The 24,780-nt window shown below is 39.9% G+C and overlaps 1 protein-coding gene across 1 annotated transcript in view; it reads left to right on the top strand.

Moving 5' to 3' along the window:
- LOC139729562 (puromycin-sensitive aminopeptidase-like) overlaps nt 1-24,780 on the top strand; it is a 38,091-nt gene that overhangs the window by 693 nt on the left and 12,618 nt on the right. Inside the window, exons 2-13 of the mRNA XM_071640487.1 lie at nt 1,544-1,625; nt 2,835-3,034; nt 5,873-5,980; nt 8,396-8,596; nt 9,658-9,788; nt 10,215-10,285; nt 14,183-14,202; nt 15,134-15,298; nt 18,384-18,488; nt 19,150-19,384; nt 22,077-22,210; nt 24,518-24,652. Of these exons, the coding sequence (XP_071496588.1) occupies nt 1,544-1,625; nt 2,835-3,034; nt 5,873-5,980; nt 8,396-8,596; nt 9,658-9,788; nt 10,215-10,285; nt 14,183-14,202; nt 15,134-15,298; nt 18,384-18,488; nt 19,150-19,384; nt 22,077-22,210; nt 24,518-24,652 (1,587 nt within the window). The remainder of the gene's footprint in view (nt 1-1,543; nt 1,626-2,834; nt 3,035-5,872; nt 5,981-8,395; nt 8,597-9,657; nt 9,789-10,214; nt 10,286-14,182; nt 14,203-15,133; nt 15,299-18,383; nt 18,489-19,149; nt 19,385-22,076; nt 22,211-24,517; nt 24,653-24,780) is intronic.

The raw sequence follows: 24,780 nt of genomic DNA, 5'->3' as shown, positions 1-24,780 counted from the left end.
TTCGCGGTGTTGAAATCTTCGCGCATTTCGCGCAACCAGAAACTAGCGCGAAAATAAAAGCACACGAATATTTTTGCTTGCCATATGTTCCTGTGCTTGATGTCTTGATTCCGTGGAATTAAAAAACACGCGAAACTCTTCTTATGGGGCCAAGCGCGAAAAATTAGTCACGCGAAAATATCCACTTTTACAGTAGTCCCAAAAGTCAAAACAAACAAACAAACAAACAAATGGCTCATGCCCTCACCAAGAAGGCGACTCGATCCACGGCAGCTTCATAGATGTCTTCAAATTAAGTGATGATTCATTCATCCAGAAGTCAAAGAGATGTCGCTGCAAGACACCTCCATCGCCAAGTGAGTCGTCTCCGCTGCAACATCTCTGGTAGCTAGGTCACCAGTCAGTCTGTGCAAATTTGGGGAGATGTCTTTGGAGACCTCGCAAATAAAATTAATCTCCATGACTTGGCTTGATTGGAAAGGGACATCATGAAGGCGTCCCTGCGACCAGCTGGAAACTGAAAAGAGTCCCCGATCCCCAAAGAAATCAAACATGCAATGTATACATTCCCTGAGACTCTGGCTGGACTCAACTCTGGTATGTTCCAGGAGATGTACACATTTGTAACCACGACTGATTCACGACCAAGGAGACTTGGGTCACCACCGGGTCGCCAGCTAGTCTCCAGCCCACTGAGATACTCGAACTTTAATACAAGACTGTGACTTCATGGCCTCATAGCAATGAAACTACATTAGTGCAGCACCTGTCTTTCTGAAATCTTATCTATGTTGTAAAATTCTAGAGCCATTTAAATATTCAAAGATTTCTCGGTTGGTGATCAAACTAAAACTAGGCTCCTATTTGAATACAGTGTATGTTACATGGATTTGCATGCTTTTCTTTAAGTGGGGGGGGGGGGGGAACATTATTTCGAGGAAAAGGGCTTTGAAAGTTGTAGAGCAAATTCTGTGTAAATATAGTTATCAATCAATTATACATTTTCTCCTCCTTCCCCACCCCCCCCCCCCCCAATCAATTTTCAGGTCCATAATCTAGGGTAAGGTTTTAGGAGTTGGTAGATCCATTACAAATTTATTTGTTTGTTTTTTTTGTTTGTTTGTTGTACTATAAAAGTGGAAATTTTCCCGAAGGTGTTGAAATATCCGTGCATTTCACGCAACCAGAAACTAGCGCGAAAATAAAAGATTGCGAATATTTTTGCTTGCCATATGTTCCAGTAGTTGATGTCTTGATTCCGTGGAATTAAAAACACACGAAACTCTTCTTGCCCGGGCGAGCGCAAAAAATTTACTGTGCGAAAATATCCACTTTAACAGTACGGTATTAGATTCCATCTTGCACATCAATATAGCACTTTCTGCAACTCTACTGCAATACACATGTATACAAATATTTTGAAAAAGACCTGGGTACCTAGATGAAGCAGTGTCACAGTTTCTAAACATTAAAAAGCCATAATGTCGAAATCCTCTTATAATCATCCCTGAAATGTCATCTTTTTTCTTCCCTTCTTTTAAAGGTCAAATCAGCAGTGGATGAGATTGTTCTCAACTGTGTTGATATTGTCATCTCAAAGGCCACTTTCGCTGCTGAAGACAAAGGTAAGTAGAACGTCACCTTTGGCACAAGGCTTGATGAGGGCTTGTGTATGTTAAATGTCCAATGAAGTTTGTGTGTTTTGTCTTTTACTTGCACTAAATACAGACAAAAGTGCTTTCAAGTTTGTATCATTCATACACTTAAGTGTGAATAGCAAGATTCGTGTCGAGGTGTGTATTTTCTGCAATTTGTCTCCATCTCCAAATTAAATTTGTAAAATTGCAACTGGGCAATTCCGCGGTTAGTAACGTTACATTTGAACAAATTTAGATACATGTTTTTACTACTAAATTACCATTTATTCATTTCAAGCCAAAATTATGTCAAAAACATGTTCATCATTCCCAGGTTTATGATACAGAAAAGAATGAATACAATCCAAGAAATAATAGCATTGCTATGGCAAATTAAAGGGCTGGTTAGTAACGTTACGAAAAAAGGACATGACAAAAAAATCAATGTCTTGTAACAAAAAGTGTGCAAAAATTCAAGTTACTTCAAACAAAGTGTTGCATTAATTTCAATTATTGCATCATGACAAATGTTCACACAATGTTTTTTAGCAGTTCGACCAATAATTTATTAGCTAGACCCCCAAAAGCATGGTTAGTAACGTTACGGTTAGTAACGTTACATTTGTCCGGAGTAATTCCACAGGTCATTTCACCCTTTTGTAATTGACAAAATGTCACACGACTTCTGGAGTATTTAAATGTATTTATCTTTTACCCTTTAGCAAAACTTTGAGGAAAAAATTTCAAAGGAACCCACTGTAATTTGCATTTAAGTGAATTTCAGCATCCCCAGTCCCACATGTACATTTTAAATGATGGTTTTAGATCTCGCGAAATCAATCAATACGAAAGATAAAATCTACTGAATTTGAAAGACCTTAATGATTGGTGAACATCCATGGCATTAGTTGATACCTAGATTAAAGAGTAAAGTAAAGAGGCACATTTCTTTTATCCATGTCATGTCCACCTAACTGCGGAATTGCCCCTCTGCTGATCTATAATTTTCTCTTGCTTTCAGGATTCATGTTCTACTGTTCGCTGCATTTTTTTTTTTTTTTTTGGGGGGGGGGTGGTCGCAAATGACATCAAACTTTGAAGGGCCTCTTCAAGATGGGATTCAAATTTTTATTGAGATCTATACTGTACACTCAATGTATCTTTATTGAGGTTTGTTTGTGTCAATGTTGCTGGCAGAGATCGGTTCATCAGACATCAGCTACAGCAAGGACAATGAGTCGGCCACCATCACCTTCCCATCAAGCCTTGCCGTCGGCAGCGGCAGTCTGGCGCTGGTCTTCACGGGAGAGCTGAACGACAAGATGAAGGGGTTCTACCGCAGCAAGTACACCACGCCAGGGGGAGAGGAGCGATACTGTGCCGTCACCCAGTTTGAGGTACGCTATGATCGTGTAGGACAGAGTTTGCTACAAAACTGGCAGATAATTTGTTTTCATTCTTTTGATACAGATTTCCATATTACTTTGTTATGTGCCCAGGTAGGCAGGGAATGAAGAACGGTTCAATCAGACCACCCATGAACCTCCACACTACTAAATTGAAAGCTCTGGAGAAAGGAAGCTCCTTCTCAAGATGCAGTGAAACATCCTACTGGTGTATAGATGATGGTTGCAGTAAGAGACAAGCTGTCAAACAAATCACATTCTTAAACGTACCATTTGCCGTGAATTTGTCTGATAATTTCTATAAATTCCAGTTGTAACAAAGTTTTGAACTATAGGCACTACAGAAATTTTCTGATAAGGAGATATCTTCATCGGGATGGTATATAGAAAAGATCATCGCCAATGGACTGACAATCCAAATTTTTAGCGTAATGTGCTCATTAATATCTTCTTTGCTCGTTAAAAAATTTAAAAAAAGATGGTTTTGATAAGTCAGAACAAAGACAATTCTTTTCGTCCCGATCAATTGCAAGTCTCTTTAAGGAACCAGTTCCTGCCAAAGACAACAGACGATGCAAGCACAATGACAACTGCCACTTTTATTCTGCTCGGGTTTGCTACTGCCTAGAAATGGCTGTCATGTTGGGGAATCAAGCGCTGGTTTAATGTTCCGCCGATAACAAGAGCACGATTCATGTTGGCGATGATACCCTGACTGTAAATCATTGCATCAACATCAACTGATTCTTCCCACAACTCATACAATGCAACATTATCATGACAATGAGATATCCTTATTATGGATTTTCTCTGGTTTGTCTAAAGCAGTGTCTATTGTGTAGGTGATATAAACTTTAATCAAGAGCAATTAAACCTCAAAATGCCTGTCTTCAAGGGCAGCTACAACTGACCAATCTTCTGTGATTGCTCGATGCTGTTGATTCCCACCATGTTGGTGATAAGCATACAAAGCACATACAATGTATGTGACCGTGCACCTCAAAACGAACATAAAGTCGCACACATTGATTTTGCGTGAGGACTGAAAATAAGTGAAATAGGTCAACCAAGCCGAACTTGACTTTTTCATATTTTCTGAAAGAGCAGGTCTTCTTTTACATTATGCTAAAATTTGGTATCATAAAACCGGCAGGAAAGTGTGTTTTTTTAGCAGTTTATCTCAAACATTTTTGGTAGAATAGTGTGATTAGGTGTGTCTTTAGAGTCCCTTTTTCATTTCTGAAAAACCTTGTCCACACTCGTCACTTTCAACTCTAATAACTTTTGAAAGGATAGTGCTACTGCTTTGAAATTTGGCATTAATTATGGACAGAAAGTGTTGAGGCATGCTTAATTTCAGTTTAATCTGATAATCCCTTCACTTTGTTACTCTGGTGGTTTACTTCCTGTTTTTTGTCCCATTCATCGCACAGCCAGCACGGTTTGGTATTAAAAAGATTAAGCGCTTGAATAGACACTGTACTTCAGAGCCTCTTTTCTCAGTTCACACTTTTCCTGAGTTTGTGCTTTCTTTCCAATATTTAGATAGGTTAGGAGAGTCCATTTGATTTGAATTATACATCATTTTAAAGCTTAAAGTCTGCTCTTTCAGAATATGGTCTTAACTAAAAATTCATGTTTGGCGCGTTTTTGTCTGTTTTGAGGTGCAGGGTCACATATATCCATTACTTCTAGACACATAATGGCGAAGTGTTCTGTTAAGAATAAAAGAATGAAAAAAGACAAAGACACCTTGAACTTGTCATGCATTTATGTCAAAGTAAATGTCTGATTTATCATTTGCTATAGGATGTATCTTTCCTTTGAACGTTAAAAACAAGATCTCTACCAAAGCAAAACTTACTTTGTATCCTGCTGGACTAGGTCCAAACTTCCACCTCAACATCATCACGCCGCAAGATCAAGATATTGTATTCTCACTTGCCTGTCTAAGATGCCAAGATGGTAATGTGAGAAGCATGCTGTGGAGGAGACAAAGGCAAGCAGTATCACAACCATGCTAGACCTTCGTCATGTTTGAATTTAAAGGGACAGTACAGTTTTGGTTCAGATGGGACTTGAGGTTCCAATGTATTTTGATAGTTTTTTTTGTTTTGTTTTTTTTTTAGATAATGGGAAACCTTCTATGAAATATGAAAAAGAAAATAGTTCTAAGAGGAATTCAAAGTTTCTTCGATGAAAATTGGTTTTGAATTGGCTGAGATATCCAAAAGAAACTGATCTTAATAAAAGTGGGTCCCACCTTTTATTAGGACCACTTTGTTTTACTTTGTTTTCGATATCTCAGCCATTTTAAAACCAATTTTCATCAAATAAACTTTGAATTCCTCTTTAAATTGTACACTTTTTAACATTTTATACAATGATTTCTAAGTATCCTGCAAAAAGTTAAAAGCTGAATTCTCCCCTTAACCAATACTGTACCATCCCTTTAATTTGACGGCAAATTAAAAGCAAAGCTCAGTCGCAGTATCACTCTATATTGTTGGTGTCAATGTTGTCAGAGATATCCAAGTTCTCCCTTCTCTGCCACCATCCCCCAGATTTGTGGGACCATCTTTTATTAGAGTGTGATTATCTTGCCTCTCCCATGTAAGATGATAAATCAGAAAAATAGATGAATGTAACCAAAAAAAATCCCCAAAACAGAAAAATATGACAATATGTACACAAGTACATTGATATTTATTGATTAAGTGTATATTCATAATGTACAAATGTAGGCATCCAAAGTAAGTTTTATGTAACATGCTTGTTGTTTTCCTGTCTCATTTGATCTTGCATTGTGTATTCCTTTCTTGTACCTAGGCCACAGATGCAAGACGGGCATTCCCCTGTTGGGATGAGCCAGCAATCAAGGCAACCTTTGACATCACCCTAATTGCTCCCAAGGACAAAGTTGTGCTCTCCAATATGGTAAATCATAATTGATACTAGTATTTAGTATTTTAGCATTAATCAACCAAACGGCTGGCAGCAAGGCTAATTTATTTACCTTGACAGCCAATCATGGCTCGCCATTTCGCCCTTATGGTTCCCTCGCTTCCTTAATATTGTTTCGTTTCTGGCTTTCTGTTCATTCATGCGATTTTACTCTGATGAGTGCATGTCGAAATGCTTCAGTATGTGTGTGTTGTATGCCATTTTCAAGTTCTGTAGTACCAAACACTTATTCATAATTGATACCTCCGCCAAGGGAGGAGGTTATGTTTTCTTTGATGTTTGTCTGTTTGTTGGTTTGTTTGTCCATGGGCAAAATAACTCAAAAAGTGGTGAATGGATTTCGATAAAACTTACAGGAAAGGTTGAGAATAGCACAAGGAATGGATAATTGAATTTTGGTAGTGATCTGGTAACTTTTGGATGTTATGAAGGATTTTTGATACTTTGGCGGGTAGGGTCAGTGAACTTGCTGCGCATTTTGGGGGTTTTTATACCCGCACTAAAGTGCATGCTCTAGTTTCTGTTAGGGCAAGGCACGCCACGCAGATGAGGGTTTATGACGCAACAAAGGCTTTCTATATTGGAAAATCGAGCAACTTTCAGCGTGCATACGTATAGATGGAAATCACTGTTGTCTACGAAAGAACAAGATCAGTGGTGGAACTGAGCTACTTGGCGGAGGTCTGTGCTCTCAGAGTGCTTTTCTAGTTTGAATAACATTGCTTTAGTTGCTTCATCGTGCTGGGTTCATCCTCCATGCAGAAGTTGCAGGGAGAATGTACTACTTAAAAGGGTAATTAATGCAGATATTGCGAGGGTGCAGAGAATAGTCCAATGACTGTGCTGCAGGGTTTGTAAAATGCCACCCACATTTGTACAACATACCTACAGGCTATTTACACTTGTGATTTTTTTCTTCAAATTTTGGATAATCTGGTGCTAAATAAACTCATACAGGCTTTGAAGCCTGTGACTCTATATATCAAGATCTCATCCTTAAAGGCAGCTGATCGCCATCCCTAATGGTACGTAAACTCCGAACGACCGAAGTTCGTGCATGCAATTGCGCAATGCTACCACTGAGACAAGTGTGTGTGTGTGCGTGTGTGTGTACGCATCATACACAAACATTGTCACCGCGAGCTGCGGTGATTGGAGGAGAGAGGCCAGAAGATGCTGCGGCGTGTGTGTGTGTGTGTACGCATCATACACAAATATTGTCACCGCTAGCTGCGGTGATTGGAGGAGAGAGGCCAGAAGACGCGTGGCTCTTTCGGCCTCTCTTCATGTGCATGCGCACTGAGAGTGTGCGTCCATTCGGAAGCTCTCGTGGCTCGCTGGGACAGCCATTTTGGGTTAGGAGATAAGCACATGGAGCTCTCTTGTAGCCTATCGTATTTTTGCTGACCCATTGAGCCAGCACTATTCTCATTCGGGGGTCACTACATTTGATACAGAATGGGGGAGGCAGCGTGTTGCGTTCGTCTCCGTGCCGCACAAACCACTCGCCACGACTGAGTGTCTTTAAAGGGGATGGCTAGTAACTGATCAGGGGGAATGCTAGGGGATGATTGTTCCAATTCTTGTGGGATTCATTTAAGAGTACAATATGTATCTATTGTTGTGTGAAAATTATTTTCTTCAGAATGGTCTCATATTCAAGTAATGTGCAGTTTAATGATTCCAGGTTAGCATGCCTGTACAGTGACGGGGCATTAAACTACACATTACTTGAATATAAGACCGTTCTGAAGCAAATCATTTTCACACAACAATAGATATATATAATGTACTCTTAAATGAAACCCACAAGGATTGGAACAATCATCCCCAGTATTCCCACTGATTCCCACTGATCAGTTACTAGCCATCCCCTTTAAAGGACAAGTCCATCTTCATGTACATGTGGACTGAGAGACTGCAGCAATATCAGTAGAAGACATCAGTGGAAATTTGAGGAAAATCGGTCAAACCATTCAAAAGTTGTGAATTTTTAAAGTTTCTACGCAGTCGCTCTGGATGAGAAGATTTTTTTTCAAAGTGCACATTCACTCATTCCCAAAGTGCTCTTTTATAATGCAAGAAAAGTGAAAATATGTTGAATTTTCTTTATATATTCTTTACATCCTTCTACGCTAGTGACATCGCAACCTGCAGTAGTCTTCTCATCCAGCAGTGGTGGCATTGAAACTTGAAAAATTCATAACATTTGAACAGATTGTCCGATTTTCCTCAAACTTTCAGTAATGTGTTCAATTAATATTGCTGCATTCTCACAGTCTTTGTGTATATGAAGGTAAACTTGTATCACTTTAAACAACCTGAAAATGTGCTTTACTAGAAAGTACCTGTATATTAACAAAATATGCACAATCTTTTGTTTGACAGAATGCCACAAGTGAAGAGGTCAGCCCAGATGACCCCAGTCTAAAGGTCGTGACCTTTGGCACCACACCTGTCATGTCTACCTACCTTGTTGCCTTTGTGGTCGGTGAATTTGACTTCGTAGAGGGCAAATCGGCTGATGGGGTCGTTGTTAAGGTGTACACACCACTTGGGAAGAAAGAGCAAGGGGACTTTGCTCTAGAGGTATGTGTCTTTTTTTTTCTCTTTCCTTATATACATGTGACCCGCGGCAGCAAAAGGATCCGAAAGTCAGGGGAGGTCTGTTTTCGGAAAATGACATGACATTATTCCTTACTATCTCACTTTAATTTCATAATTATATAACGCGACTAGTTATGGTTGTCTGGGAGTCTTTAAATGCTGCTGCTGGTAGTACCAGGAATTCAACTTGAGCAAGGAAATTACATTTCCATATTGCTTTTAAATGGTGTGCACAAAAACGCATGGACAGGCACGCGAGCCAAAATCTTTGAAAAGCTCGAATTGTCTGAAACCTATAGGAAATTGGTCTGGAAGTCTCTTTGAGCATTTCTAAAGTTTGATGCATGCATTATTATAGCGTGACTGCTCTGCATTGTGCAAGAAGATCAAAAGTGACTTGAACTTTATGCCTACCGGAAACGATGAGGATTTGACTTTCAGTTTTAAAGATATTTTTATTAATTGGACATTGTCTGAAAATTACAAAATGGAGCCTGGATAGCAAAACAGATACTGGTATTATAAGTGATCGTCATGAAAATTTTTGTGTCATCAGATAGTGATTTGATTTCATGTTAATTGGTCAGTCCGTTGTTGAGATATCAATCCCCAAATATGACAGAAAGAAAGAATGATAAATAAACAAAGATTCACTTGTCAAATTCAGTAGGTGATACGCTGTAAGAATATCACCTAAATATTATGAAGGAAATTGATGCCAATGAGTAGAAATTACCTTATCTTAGTCATGTCACCGTGGCCCTCCTATTGGACTGTTGCACAGTACTATACCTGTATTGGCTTGCTAAACTTAAAATTAGATTAAGTTTAGAAGGATCACAAAATCCTGAGGAAAGAGCTTATAATCATCAAGTTTATAGGCAAAAGACGTGAGCATAATGTCTATAACAGATGAAGAGGTAAAAATTAGCTGCCCTTATAATGTGGTGGTGATACTATCTCATTGAAGCAGACTTCTGATATCTCCAAGTCACAATTTAATCCTAAGTATTGTATCCGGTATATTTCTTTGTCCGCTACAGGTGGCAGTGAAGACCCTCCCTTTCTACAAAGATTACTTCAACATTGCCTACCCACTGCCAAAGATTGACCTCATAGCCATTCCAGACTTTGCTGCTGGTGCCATGGAGAACTGGGGGCTGGTCACCTACAGGTAAAGAGAAACTTACCTCATTCTGCTTCAATGGAGTTTGCATCTCAGACAAGATACTGGTAGCGAGCTAGAATGGGGCAGAGTTACTTGATGCTTGTCTGAAGGTACAATGTGATATGAGCTAACTGGAATATACAACTTTCATGGGTAGCATAGTTTGTGTTCAAGGAGAATAATTATATTACTGTACAGTACACATGACTGTAGTTTGCATCTATGCAAAACAAATTGGTAGGGGAAAAAAACAACTTGTGCTTTTGACAACATTGTTTCTTTTAGTTAAGAAAGGGGATGAAGAAAATAAGACTTTCATGTATGTTAGCAATAATGTTAATCTGTCTTCAATGAATGTTGGATACTCTCACATTTTAGATGAGGATGAAATCACAAAATTTTGTGCCATTTCCTTTGTTTTGTCTGTAATAGAGAGACAGCTTTGTTGGTGGATCCCAAGAATTCTTCTGCCAAGGCAAAGCAATGGGTAGCCATAGTGGTTGGTAAGTCTGTGATTTATTGGTTAACTGTGAGGCTGATTGTGAAATGTGAAATGGCCATTCTATCTTGACTTACAATGCAACTGGCTTGAATGAGTTTGCAAGCCATTTCTGGTGTATTTACATTCCAGAAAGAATTGACATTTCAATCAAACCATAGAACAAGAGTTACAAAAGAATTGAAGCCATTTAAGAAGTGGAAAAAAAATTATACATGTCCAAATATTTATGTTTCATTTGCAAATGCTGGACAGACTTCAATCTATCCAGCAATACATAGATGATAAATTAACCACAGAAAAGGAGGCATGAGACATATGTCTCATGGCTCCTTTTCTATGGTTATTCAAACCAGTGTATCATTTGTACACTGGTTTGAGAAAAAGACTTTAATGTGAGAACACAGTCAAGCATGTGAGAAATTCGCTTTGTAAACATCACACTGTATTTATGCATGGTAATATGCAGAGGGTGACTTTAATATTCGGGAGATAAATTTCAGTCCCGCATCTAAATGTGTGTTTCATATACTCCTAGACGTTAAATAGCGCAGAAAATATCACATCAGCATTGTGGTGCTGGCCTTTGCATTAAAAAAAGAAAAGAAATTAAAGATGGTTATTAAAGGCAGACATCTTCAAATGATGAATTATTGTCTTACAGTGATGGTCTCAGTATTTTCATTTAAATTCTTGTAACTGGAACCTTGAGGATTTCCATCTTTGTCAGATTTGGTATGCTTTGACAGGAAAGTTTATACCATGTGCTGAACTTCCCATATTTGGTTACTAATACAATCCTGATGGAGAAATAATCACTACGATTCAACGAAAAACTATAGTCGCTGATGACCTATTTACGGCAAGAATATCGGCCTGATTTCAATGACGTCACAAGTGGCCAATGCTCTCTGCCAACCAGGCACGCGCTCCAAAGGCTAGTGGGTGCACCTTACTTCCTACACAGTTTGAGCAGTATGCCTGATCCCAAACTACTGCTCGTAGGAATATGGAAGACAGTGTTTGTGATCCAAGTTTTGAAGTGGAAACGAGAAAAGAGGAGGAAAAAGACGACTGTACCGAGTCCTGGTCCTCTGATTCAAACAGTGATGATGGATATTTTTAGGTGATGTTGACCCCAAAGCAGAAGGTAGACAACCATGACGCCATTGCTGTTGATGCTGCAACTGATACCATTGCTGCGGCTGAAGTTCCAGCTGCATAGTTACATGAATAGGGGTGGGTCAAGACAGCTTGGTGATGGTGATGATGATGAACAGTTCGCGCGGAAATATGCGTCCACGACTTGACCCTTATGTTTTTATTGATATTGTGTTTTCCGATGCTTTTGTTACACCCATCGCACTGACCACATACGGTGTACTAGACCTAGACTGTGCATTGCATGTTACAGTGTACGTGCAATGTGATGTACAGTATGTGATGTACTTCACGTGCATCAATGCGACTCATCCGTGCGCTCCCATTGCTAACCGCTTGAATAGCCCTTGCCATGAATACACATGAGGTCGACCTGCTGGACAATAGATGTGCTTGTGTTCACACCCACACACACCATACTGCTTTCACATGGCTTCAATGGAGTTTGACTTACTTTCATCATTGACCATCATTACTTTTAGAATGGATTTTAAAGGAGACCTCCGGATGATTTTCAGATTTTTACATTCGAACAACTCTAAATTAGTTATACTGAGGACAGAGTTTCAGAATTTTTGATAATTGGGATGAAGAATAAGAATATTTTCAAAATCTAGAACAAATTGCAATGAACAAGGATGATGACATGGCAGGGTCACCATAAGAACGCATGAGTTGGGGCTCAAGGAACCAGAACAAAAGAAGGCGGCATGCATAGATTATTCACAGGTGAACTCGCAAGCAAGCGGTATTATAATAGAATTACACTGCTACATTTCTGAAACATATGTGAACCTCTATGTCATCATCCTTGTTCAGTGTAATTTGTTTAAGATTTTTCAAAGTATTGTTTCTCTGCTAAAGAACCACAAGTATAGATTCCACAAATCTATACATGGAGCTGTCGATTTATGAACTACATGATGTGAAATTATGAAAATCATCTGGAGTGTCCCTCTAAAGGATGTGTACAGTTCTGGTCGAGGTGAGGATTTAGCTTTTAACGTTTTGCGAGATATTCAGAAACCACTCCATGAAATGTCAAAGAGCATGCAATTCTAAGGGGTATCAAAAGTTTATTTGATGAAAATCGGTTTTGAAGTGGCCAAGATATCCAAAAACAAGGTGAAACAAAGAGATCCTAATAAAGTTGTGGCCTGTAGTCTTTTATCATCTTCATTTTTTTGGATATCTCAACCATTTGAAAACCAATTTTCATCAAACAAACGTTGAATCCTTCTTAAATTTACATGCTCTTTCATATTCCATAAGAGGTTTCTCATTATCTCACTTAGGAATGTAAAAAAACATGAATCCCCACCTCAACCAGTACTGTACAGCCCCTTTACGCCATTTCACAAGAGTAAAGAGCTTGAATATGTTGACAGTGAGTATCAATTTCTGATTCAGATATCTTTATTTTCTGATTTCAGATTGTGCAAGCAGCGTACGCCGCGCAGCTGACGAAGAGTGTCAGTGAGTTATTTTGAGTGACGATATGCAATTCATCATCCATATCAACAATTCATGATGACTGGTTTGGTTGAAAATTTACATGAGTGATTGAAAATAAGCCAGCAAATACTTCCTGTGATTTTGGTGTAGTGTGGTTACATTGAATTTTAGAATTATACCTGCATGGCGCTGACTTGCATACGCACAGGGCGCTGTGAAAATAGGTAGGCCACTTGTGACATCTTCAAATCATAGGGCAATATTCAACCACAAAAGCACGTAGATATGTGCGCAGAATGAAGGTTATGATTCTCGTTCATTTATTTTCTCTGCCACAGTATATACCTGCAAAAGTAAGTATGTTCTCAGCTTTCACTGGAGGTATCATTTGGCGATTTTAGGATTCTCTTTGGAGTTCCAGATTAGATGCAGATGGCACTATGCGATATTATCTTGTTTCCTGTTGATGCTTTTTTGTTCTTTTTTAAATCATAATTTCTTCTTTTTTCCAACCATTTTTTTCATGTCTTCAGGTCATGAACTGGCTCATCAGTGGTTTGGAAATCTTGTCACTATGGTAATGAAATAAGTTATTCTCACCCTCATAAACTTACCTTCATAAACACAGAGTCATCCAAACAAAGAATGCTCACAAAGCAGTTGAAACTTACCGCATTGCACATCGTTAATCTTAAAGGCATAATTTACCGTTTGCAGATGAAACAAAAACTCAGCATTAGTGTTTTAAAATAGTTCTTAAATGTGAGTTCGGAATAGAAACAACCAATGTAGAAATTTGAAAGTTATAATAAAAATGTTTCCAGACTGAACTGTCTACAGTTATGGTTTATTGAGAACAACAGAACAACAGTGATATCTCCATATATTTTAGGCTTTATTGCAACATTTTTATGTGGTAGGATGTTTTGTGATACAACTGACCTACACATATGCGTAGAATGTGATATCTCGAACATTTTTTAAATCACTGCTCCCAAAGGTAAACAGGACCTTTAATCTTTACAAGAAGTACAACGTGGGAACAGGAATGCCTTGGTTTGCTCTATAAAGGTGCTATAATAAAAGCACACGATATGATCCCTCTCCAATGCCTCATTATAAATAATGCACTGTGTATGCAGTGGTGGATCCAGGGAGGACCGCACCGGGTGCACGCCCCTCCCCCCTTTATTTTTTGGTTAAACAAAAGGAATGAAAAGAAAAAAATGGGGGAGGGGTGCATGCGCCCCTCTTTAATTTTCTAAAACGTGCCCCCTCTTCACAGAATTCCTGGATCCGCCCCTGGTATGGGTCGTGCAAATTGCCTGTTTGTTCCAACGCTATCATATCTGAATGTTGCGCATGAACCAAACAGTTTTACTAGTACAGAAAGTAGCAGCGAACTACTACCGGATGTGAAAGCCCAAACCTACAACCACATGGCAACAGAGATGAATCAGAGGTGTACCAACACAGGTTTTGAATCAGTGTACAGTATGCAATGTCATTGTCTGTATTTTCTGCATGCATCATGCATGACTTGCACTGCTGAAAAGTTGAAGGCCGATTACTGTATTGTAAAGTCTGCCAGAAATCTTTGCAGGAACATCATCACAGAGCCCTCACTCATTATACATAATACCCCCATTCCACAGAGATTTTTTATCATTGGTCACTCATCGGAAGCAAAGTTTGTTGGTTCCACCCTCCCGCCAAAGTATGTGGGATCGCAGACTGGTGAATCCAGCTTTGTTGGTTGACTATCAGGTGAGTGTCAGACATGTCGCACATGATCCTCATTGGACAGTCTTGCCTCATCGGATCACCACCCAGCGTGTCTGACACTCACCTGCTAGTCGACCAACACAAGTCAGATTTATTGGACTGTGATCAGATATGCTTCGATCGGTAGCTGGAAGCGATAAAATTTGCTTGCGATGAGTGTCTTTTATTAAAACCGATGAGAGAAAATCTCTGTCAAATGGGGGTATAACAGCACTTGGCAATCAAATACCAGAAGCTTTGTGAGAAGTGCCTTCTGAATATTCTAAACAAATAAAGTATCTATGGGTTAACTTTGCACAAGCCCTTAACCTATTGAAGACGAGTCTAGAGTATACTCGGGCCGGTGTCTATAGGAAATGTGTGCTATAGCAAAATCAGTCTGTCTTCAAAGGGTTAACGTCAAATTTGTATGAGTGGCAGGCATTGAGATGTCGTCTTTTACCTCTAACAGGAATGGTGGACACACCTGTGGCTGAATGAGGGGTTTGCATCTTGGATTGAGTACCTCTGCGTAGACCACTGCTTCCCAGAATATGACATCTGGACCCAATTCATTGCAAATGACTACACCAAAGCACTCGAGCTGGATGCCTTAAAAAACAGCCACCCAATTGAGGTATGTGTTCAGAAATGCTGAACTGCTCTGATGAAATTACTGTTTGTTTACAAAATGCACTTTTTGTTTAAAGCAGAATACTAAAGGAAACGCATATTTTGTTGGATTATTCCCCCATTTCAAGCATTGAGCATGTTAAACACTGCGGCCTTTAATTCATCCATTTAGAAAATTGCGTTTTGGAGAACGACTGCTTTATTAGAAAAATTGTATCCTGAATCATGCTCAATCGGAAGATCCGTGGTTATTTTGGGGGCGTGTCTATGACGTCATGGGATGAAAGGCAAACCCGGAAGTATCACACAACAGCCTAAGCTTACCTATGTATGCTCTCGATGAGAGCGTGATGTCGAGGCTCATACCCGAAATCCCAAGACATTTTTTATCAGAATGTCACAAAAAATGAAATAAAATTGTTTTCTACTTCAAGTCTCCTGTGAAATCACACATTTCCTCGTTTAAATAGAGTGTGTTACGTGTTATTTAGGCCACGAATACAGAAGCTGTTAGGCATAGTGCCTGTACGATGGTGCTTCGTAGTCGATCAGTCACATGCATGCGCCCATCACCAGCCGCGTATGTCGCAGTGCAGTAGCCTCCGTGTATCAACGAGCGGAGAAGCCTGAGCTTCGTACCTCTTTGGTACGTACAATGTATTATATCGGCAGTTCCTCGGTAATACTACAGCTGTGTACGCCATATACATGTATTTAGCAAGTCTATTTTTTCGCGAATCGGGACTTGCCAATAATTTCGTGAGTGCTTAAATTCGTGGTTGTGGAGTACACCATGGAAGGGGGAAATGTATACGGAAAGAGAGTTAATATTTTCTCGTGTTTTTAAATTCGCAAAAAGCACCAGGTTCGCGAAACTGGCAAAAATAATAAAAAAAAAACTCGTGAAACATTCGGCGTACGTGGATCGCCAATGCTAGATACCACGCAATCAATGCGCGGGCATCGGCTAAGTCTAAGTCTTGACTAGGCCGGCCGGCCTATCTGGTGATAAAATAAACGATACAGAGCACTGCGATTTTCATCGATAGTGATAAAACTTTGATGGACTCTGTGAAGTAATGAATGGATCGTGCAGTATCTAGCTCTTGCTAGATAGAATGCTGATGAGCTGTGAACGGGAGTACGGAGTGAGTTAGCCCGACCAGACGCTGTAAGTACGCTGTGCGAATACCTGTCGCGACGTACCTACGTACAGCGACTGGGCTGTGTATAGTTAAGAGTGAGTGTGATGTGATTGATAATACGTAGCCCGACCAGACGCTGCGCTACTTACAGCGACTGGGCTGTGTTCAGTTAGGCCTACTGCTGCTCTGAAGTACGAGATCAAGTCAGCACTAAGCTCGGTTCATTTTTAGTTCAGAATAAAAAAAACCTCTTACCCATTTAAATTTTGAAGTCGACCTGGCATTGGTCCTGCGTCACCAACATTGTCCCCTGGCCTGCCGTGTGGCAAGGGCTTTTACTGCCAATCTCCACTATCAAAGTCCGTCCGCTTCAACCGGACCGCCCTGGGCCTTCCCCACTAGCTCGCCCGTAGCGTCTCCCTCCTGCGCCCCGCCGTGCGGCTCGTCAGCAACATCTATCTCTCCAACTTTACCAGGGTCATCATCACTAGTTTCATCATCGTTATCATCACTAGTGTGTACTGTATCACTCAGTTCATCATCGCTCCCACATTCAAATTCCACCAAGAAATCATCCTGATCATCACTGCATGGCCTTAACGTACGATGTCGTGCATTATCGAAAAACAAACTTTTAAACTTTGTATGCAAATACTATCTACAACAACTTGTATGATACAATGCATGTATTATGCGCGCGGGGGCCTGCGGCGCTCAAGACCTTGCGCGATTCCTTTCATCCCATGACGTCATTGGCAAAGCCTCGAAATTTACGCTGTGACCTAGATTTCAGGGAGTTGACAGGTGTAAATTTTCAAAATCCTCTATCAACTCCACTTCAAAAAGGCCATTTTAAACGATGTAAACGACAAATTTTTCTATGTGTCCCACTCTTTCACTTCATACATAATTCTATTTCTTTAGTATTCCCCTTTAATCATTACCAAAGATGTCATCTGTATGCCAGTATGTGGTTCCCTATGGAAACTAGCATTGATGATTAGTGTTCACCCCTTGATTAGGAAGTGAATTCAATTCATGTGCTGTATATCTTGGATTGTACACTGTTACTATTATATTGGCAAATCATTTTGCATACACTGTACTGTATACGCTATAATTTTCGCGTACATAAATTTTCGCGAATTGCCGCTGTCACACATTTTCGCGAGTGGTTAAATTCACGATTGGGGGACCAGAGAAAATATGAAGTGGCAAAGAAAGTGTGAATTTTCAACTTACTAGCAAATAAGAATGATACTAGTTATACACTGCATGAAAAAAAAAAAAAACTTACCAAACTCTGCGAACTAGTAAGTTAGAATTCAACATTTTTGAAGTGGTTAAGTCCATCGCGCTAGATTTCTGATGAGTGGTCCCCTTGCGATAATGGATTGGCTCTCTACAGTATTCGTAAGTAGACGTGGACGTGCGTAAACAAGCTTAGCCAGTATGGTCTGTTCGGTATTGGCCGTGACATGGTATACTAGTACTGAAATGTTCGTATCATCAAGGCAAGGGATTCATTTTGGAAGGTAATATTTTCGCGTGTTGTTAATTTCGCGAATAGCTCCCGACTCGCGAAATTCGCGAAAATAAAACCCACGCGAAATATATAGCGTATACAGTATGTCTATTTGTAATTTGTTGTTCAGAAAACATAATGTTTTGTTCATTTTCTTCAAGAAAAACATAATTATACATCAGTATTTATTTCTGAGATACAGCTGGCAATTTTATGATGGATTGTGATTACAGCACATATTAGTTATTCAATTTCGAACATTTTGTTAGTTTATTTAGTAATTGATGCATTGAAGGGAAAGAAAGCTTACCAAAATGAGCTAACAAATTCAAATCAGACATGGAAATCAGTTGCTCTTGTTGCTGTTGTTTTTTTTTTGTGTAACCTTATCAGTCTGAAATTGTGGTTTTGTTCAAAAGGTGCCAGTTGGACATCCAGACGAGGTGGATGAGATCTTTGACCTGATTTCATACTGCAAAGGTGCCTGCATCATCAGGATGCTTCATGACTTCATCGGGGATGATGTATGTCTCTCTCTGCTCCCTCATCATTTTGTCTTCTTCTCTGTTACTCTGTTTTAGGTCATTACTCTGCCTATGCTAGAGAGGAGAGAAAACCTCTCATAATTGGCGGCGGTGTGAAAAAAAAAAAAAAAAGATAGTCCCTTGGTGTTCCTGTGCTAACATTGCTGAATGCAGAATGTAATAATAGCAATGAATCTTGAAGTTCATATAAAATGTCTTGTGGATGTCATTATCCCTAATAGATGTACAGTGGGAAATATTCACTTTGTAATCTATACAATTATCTGTCAGTGTGGATGTGAATTTTTTTCTATGACCTTCAAACCATTTAAGCTCAACTAGTGACATGATAACTTGTGCAAAAAGTATGTTCACACTAGTAAAGTAGACAAAGTTAATAAAGATGTTACTTTTCCATCTTTTATGGTGATGATACTCCTGATATATCACAATTCCTAAGTCAGTAATGACTATTTAGAGAACATTGTCATTAATTTCAGAGTAAGAGTTTTGTTAACGTAGGTAATGTCTGTAAGTTTATACTCACAGAGGCGTGATTATTTATTTCTATGAATTGTATGGTGTAGTCATCAGCCAAACTTTGGTCTGTGGATCTGACCAGCTGTAGCCAACATTCACCACCTTGACTTCCCACATTCAGGCCTTCCGAAAAGGCATGAACATCTACCTGACGAGGCACAAGTACGAGAATACATTCACTGAGGACCTGTGGAGGGCCCTGGGCGAGGCCAGCGGTCGACCCATCGAGGACATCATGGGCACCTGGACCAAGCAGATGGGATTCCCGGTCCTGAGAGTGACCAGAGAGAAGAAGGGAGACAAGCAGGTGCTGACCATCCACCAGGAGAAGTTCTCGGCAGATGGACAGAAAGAAGGTTCGGCTTTAACCCTTCCAGGACTACAATCTCAACATTTCATTGCTCTTTGTACTTTATATTCTCAGCTGTGGTCATGTTGGGTTAATTCTCAAAATTCCCTCTTCATGGAGGAATGGAGAGGGTGGAGTCATCTCTAAAATGTGACAGAGTTAAACTGTTCATGTAGAGTGATTCAGGAAATTGTTCATGTAGAGTGAATCAGGAAATTAGCAAGCAATATGAACTTCCTCGATACAGGATGTCACTATTACATTGCAGCTGTTTAATGACTATGGTGGCTAGAGGGGCAATATTGCAGTGATAGTGAACTTCTAACCCTCGGTCTCCCAAGTAACCCCCCCCCCCCCCCCCACCATAAACTATTATAGGAGCTGTGGGACAGTCATAGTTCAAGTGCAAGATTCCTCACGTGAACCAGAATTCATTGCATATGCAATGATGTAAGCATATCAGGGCAATTACCACCCAGCTAAATACTTGTTAATAATAAGGTAAGAGTAAAGATTAGAGTTAGGATTAGGATTAGGGTTAGAGTTTGGGTAGTGTTTGGGTTAGGAATAGGGTTAGGGTCATGGGAAGGGTGTGGGGTAATTGTCCAGGGGGTAATTGTCCTAGAACCGATGTAAAGTAAGTACATATAGATTTCATGGGATGGAGTCAAATAATGATGTTATTGTTTAAAAACACTAAAAACAAATTACTTCTTCCTCAGGGTGATAATGCCTACATTATAACCCAGAGTACTAGTATTTTCACATTTGGACTTCATTGTCACAACAGAGAAAGACCTACAGCTGTACGTGCACCACATTAGCGAGCGCTGCACACTGGCACTGGTCCGACGGTCCCTGACCAGTAAAAATCACTTTCAGACCAGTAACATTTTCAGGAATGGACCAGTAAAAATGGAAAAACTGGGTACCTGCTGCTCCGACAGACAGGTCGAACCAGTAGAAAAGATGGGTTAGTGTGCAGCCCTGCAGTAGCCAATTGCAAAAGACAGAGTTCTACAGAGCCCACATGCTGTTCAATGTGTTTATATGTTTTTGACTTAAAAAGAGTTTCTCCTGAGGGTTAGTCATATGAATTCTGTTACCCAGTGCAACAGTGTACTTTAGTATTATCATAAAAGATATGACATGTCTGACAGCACCATTATTTGCAGAATAAACCTCCAAAGTTTTGTTTAAAGATAATATAAAGTTTTGGTACCTCAAAAGTTTCCCTGAGTTTCCTTGTCTTAGTTTGTGTTTCAGGTTAAAGTACCTTTCATGTAACTAACACTGTGAGACTTACTCGCCCCAAAGTGCTCTCGTGTCTTAGTAATCATGCAGTAATGGTTTCGTACCAGAGCAGAGCGGGTCGAAAATTCTGCAAAAATCCATTTTTCATGAAAATTACAAATTCCATCAACTTGATATTGACATATGTTAAGGGTTGCAATTATTCTTCCTGCTTTCTGAAAGTGGTTGGTCCATTGCTCTTTCATAATTCTAGAAAAGTGAATTTTTGTTGAATTTCCTTTATATTTTCTTTGTATTGTTGTCCACTCATACGTCATATCCTCTAGTAGTCTCCTCATCCAGCGGTTCCAACACCAAAACTTTAAAAATTCATAACTTTTGCATCGATTGTCCGATTTTCCTCAAACTTTCACTGATGTGTTCTACTAATGTTGCTGCTTTCACTCACTCCACATTGTTCTTTGGGTTTACCTTCCCTTTAAGTATGTAAATTTCATTTGAACTATAGAGATTATGTGTTGGAGGAACTGCAAAAAAAAAAAAGGAACAAATGCTTTACTAGTGGAGATACGTCCTAGGGGGAAAAAAATGTAGGCAAACACACGATAGAGAAATGAGAGAAAAAGAAAGGAGAAATACAGGAAAGAAAAAAAAATCAACTCAAGAAAGCTTTTTGAGTTGATTTTTTTCTTGCTTCCACCTCTCCTTGCTACATTTTCTCCCATGATTATTGAAAATGTTTCGTTGTTTGCATTTCCGTCGCGTGTTCTTCGTGTACGTAACATGCTGTACTTTAGCAGTGATACACACGACAATCGCACATACGTCGTGGGAACTTCGCACAAATTGCGCAAGAATAGTTTTCGGCTTCATTGTCGGAAAACATTCGGAGAAAAACTTTTCCGAATGTGGGATTTTGTCATTCGCGTCCTTCGCAAATCGTTCGCGTGCTCCGTGAAATCCCACCCTAACAACTGATTGAGTGCGCACTGCTAGTGTAAACATTGTGACGTCAGGCCGTGTATGTCAGTGAGAAATTAATGCAAGCACACGTGACTCATTTCAGCGCTTCCAATTGGCTACATGCTTGAACCCATTTTATAACACCACTTACAGTTGTCATTAACCTGTTGAGGACGGACTGATTTTGGTACAACGTGCATTTCCCATAGGCACCTGCCCGAGTATACTCGGGACTCGTCCTCAACGGGTAAATAGTATGGGCATCAACAATCGTATGTATGTTGTCATTATAATTGATAATTCTACATATATTTTTGTTCATTAAAACAGATTGTTTTGTGATTGCCATAGGCAACCCAAGTATATGAAGGACAAATTTTGAGAAACTTTATGGCTATCAACATGGTTGGTATTTTGTAAATATAGGTTGACTTGAGTGTATATGTATCATTACCGGAGCGTTCAATGTCTTATTCGTGCAGATGGTGACTTCAAGTGGATGGTTCCAATCAGCATTGCCACAGCAAGCCAGCCTACAAAGGTCATAGAGAAATTGGTCCTGGACCAACCCTCAGTGTCTGTCACTGTGTCGGCAGCTGACAGTGAAGGTATAAAGGTGAGTGACCATATGACATCACCAGCTGTTCTAATATGTCTGTGTGATAGAGAGGCCTTCCCTTAAAGGGACACAGTCCTCACGAAATTTAAAAAAATATGTTGTTGTTGGTACCTCCAATGAACTACTTTCACCAAAAACAAACTTTAAAATCACCAAATAAGCTCGTACATTTTGGTTGAAAAAGTGTGACTCTGCATGGCGAATATGCTAATGAGCAAGTCTTGGCGGAGAGTCATACGTCGTCGATGCACAACTCTTCCCAGCCGTCTTCTGCTCGTTATCCGTACGCTCCCTAGTTTACCCGGATGCATCAAGACGTCGGTGGCTACTCCGACTCGTATTTGACATTGTTTCTACGTTGTGTGTGTGTGTGTGTTTGTGTGTGTGTGTATGTATTGTGTATTATATTCGCACGTGTGGACGGTACAACTAGATGATAGATCTACGGTAGATACGCGTACGCACCCCGTACGCGGTTTGCCCTTCGCACTTTTCCAGTCTCAAGCGCAGCTGCAGCCCTACCTGTCGCCGCTCATGCATGTTCTATAGTACGTACACAGTGTACATATTTGTAGGTAGAAACGATTCTACACAGGCCTGCAAGTACACTACAGGGGCGACCGCATTCAGCGTCGTCTGGTCAGGCTATCTTACATCAGTAGTTTTGCTCGAATCGTGCAGAAAATTTCCCAGGAAAATCCTTTTTTCCGTCCCAGACCAACAAAAGTATCGTGAAAGGTGAGCTGTATGGCTGGGAAATATCGGTACAACGATGCCGAACATAAGAAACTTAGGGCCTACAAAATCTCGAAATCGTGTTGTGACCTACCTGTGCGTGGACAATTTGTGAAGCGATGTTTTTACGTGGACCGGCAGGCTGTGGCCCTCGGTTATAAACCGAGAAAACTCCTGAAACCAGATGCAATCCTGACCATTTGCTCACATGAGTTATAAAACAGAAACACCTCGAGCATCGACTTCGAAGAGAACCGAGGGAAAAAGCGCAGAGAGGTAAGGAAAGTGGCTAGCTATGTTTAATTTACCGTGGGCCTGCAGCCGGGGTTGGACTGCAGTACAGTGCCACTGAGCTAGCTGCTGCCAGTGCCGACTGGACATGCACGGCAAAGTGGAGCGAAATCATATCCCTAAGACCCCCTGTGTTTACCCTTCCCGGCTCACGTCATTTTTTTTTTTTTTCGAGCAAATAATATTTTCTTTGAAGAATTCTACTCTCTGATGCACAGGTTATCTTCGGTTTGAATGCCAAAATCGACTGGACGGAGTCGAGTGTACTACTGTGTATGTATACATTGGTATGGTAAGGATTTGCGCGCGAGAGTGGTTTCTACGCTAAGAAGTATGCAACACGGACGGAAGCTAGAAAACGACCGTGCCTATTTGATGTCAAGTTCATGGTATATTTGGTTTAAAAATACATATAAATTCATGTTTACAATATTAATTTTTCGTAAATTATATATATCTAAGCTTGAAATATTTTGTTTAAAATTATAAAACCACAAACTTTCACATCATATGATAAAATTGCAACTAATCATTTGAACACTCAAATTGGTTTTTAGAGGCACGGCTGTCAACTTGGTGAGTAGGGCATGCACTACGTAGCATCTTTTTGCCGGCTCTTTCACGATCGCTTGCAGGAATTATTTTTCAAAAATCGCGTACGGAGACAATTTTTGATGTCCAAGCGTATAAATTGGTGAAAGTTTATATTTTTTACTCTTCTTAATTATCAGTACAGTGAAAATCTCAGGACTGCTTCCCTTTAAACACTCCATTATGGTTGCCACTTTTCTCATATCCTGCAAAGCTTTGGTGAAACAGAATGAATGTAATGAAAGCCATACAACACTAAAGAGATTCTTGTTGCCCTATTGGTTGACTGCTCATCATATGACTGTGACAAAAAAAAAAAAAGTGTTATAGCACACCAGGCCTACAAATATGTTGCTGTCCAACTTGTCAACTGCTCATCACATAACATTTACTGATCAGTACCATTTCAGGTTTGCTTAGCTAAGTGTGCAAATATCACTGAATATTTTGAGACATTTGAGTGAGGAATGATTTGGTGAATACTCAATAATACTGTTTTTTGTTAGTTTGCTTGTTTGTTTTTGTTTTGTTTTTGTTTTTTGTTTTTGTGCACGTGTATATTCCATGTAATGACATCACTATGGTATTGAACCTTAGTTTAAGATGTTGTTAAAGGGCATTAATCGCCACATACCTGTGCATTCACCAATCAAATGGTATTACCACTGCTGTATCTTCTCTTCGCAGATAAATCCAGGAACAGTTGGATTCTACCGGGTCCAGTACTCCAGCGAGATGCTGGAGGCCCTCCTGCCTGGGATCAGGGACCAGGTCCTACCAGCCAGGGACAGACTAGGTCTAGAGTCTGACATGTTTGCATTGGTGAGTAGGAAAATGCCTGGTACAGTGGAAACTCAGTGTAACGAGATTGTTGGTACCGAGACAATTTGTTCTTTATATCAGATATTTTGTTATGTCAGAAGTCACTAAACACTACAAAACAAAGGAAA

This window comes from Diadema antillarum, unplaced genomic scaffold (assembly GCF_040938485.1).
Source record: "Diadema antillarum isolate AM-2024a unplaced genomic scaffold, OU_Dant_1.0 seq00000246_RagTag, whole genome shotgun sequence".
Taxonomy (NCBI): Eukaryota; Metazoa; Echinodermata; class Echinoidea; order Diadematoida; family Diadematidae; genus Diadema; species Diadema antillarum.
The sequence above is the reverse complement of the archived record's forward strand: the minus strand, read 5'-3'. Positions and strand labels throughout refer to the sequence as shown.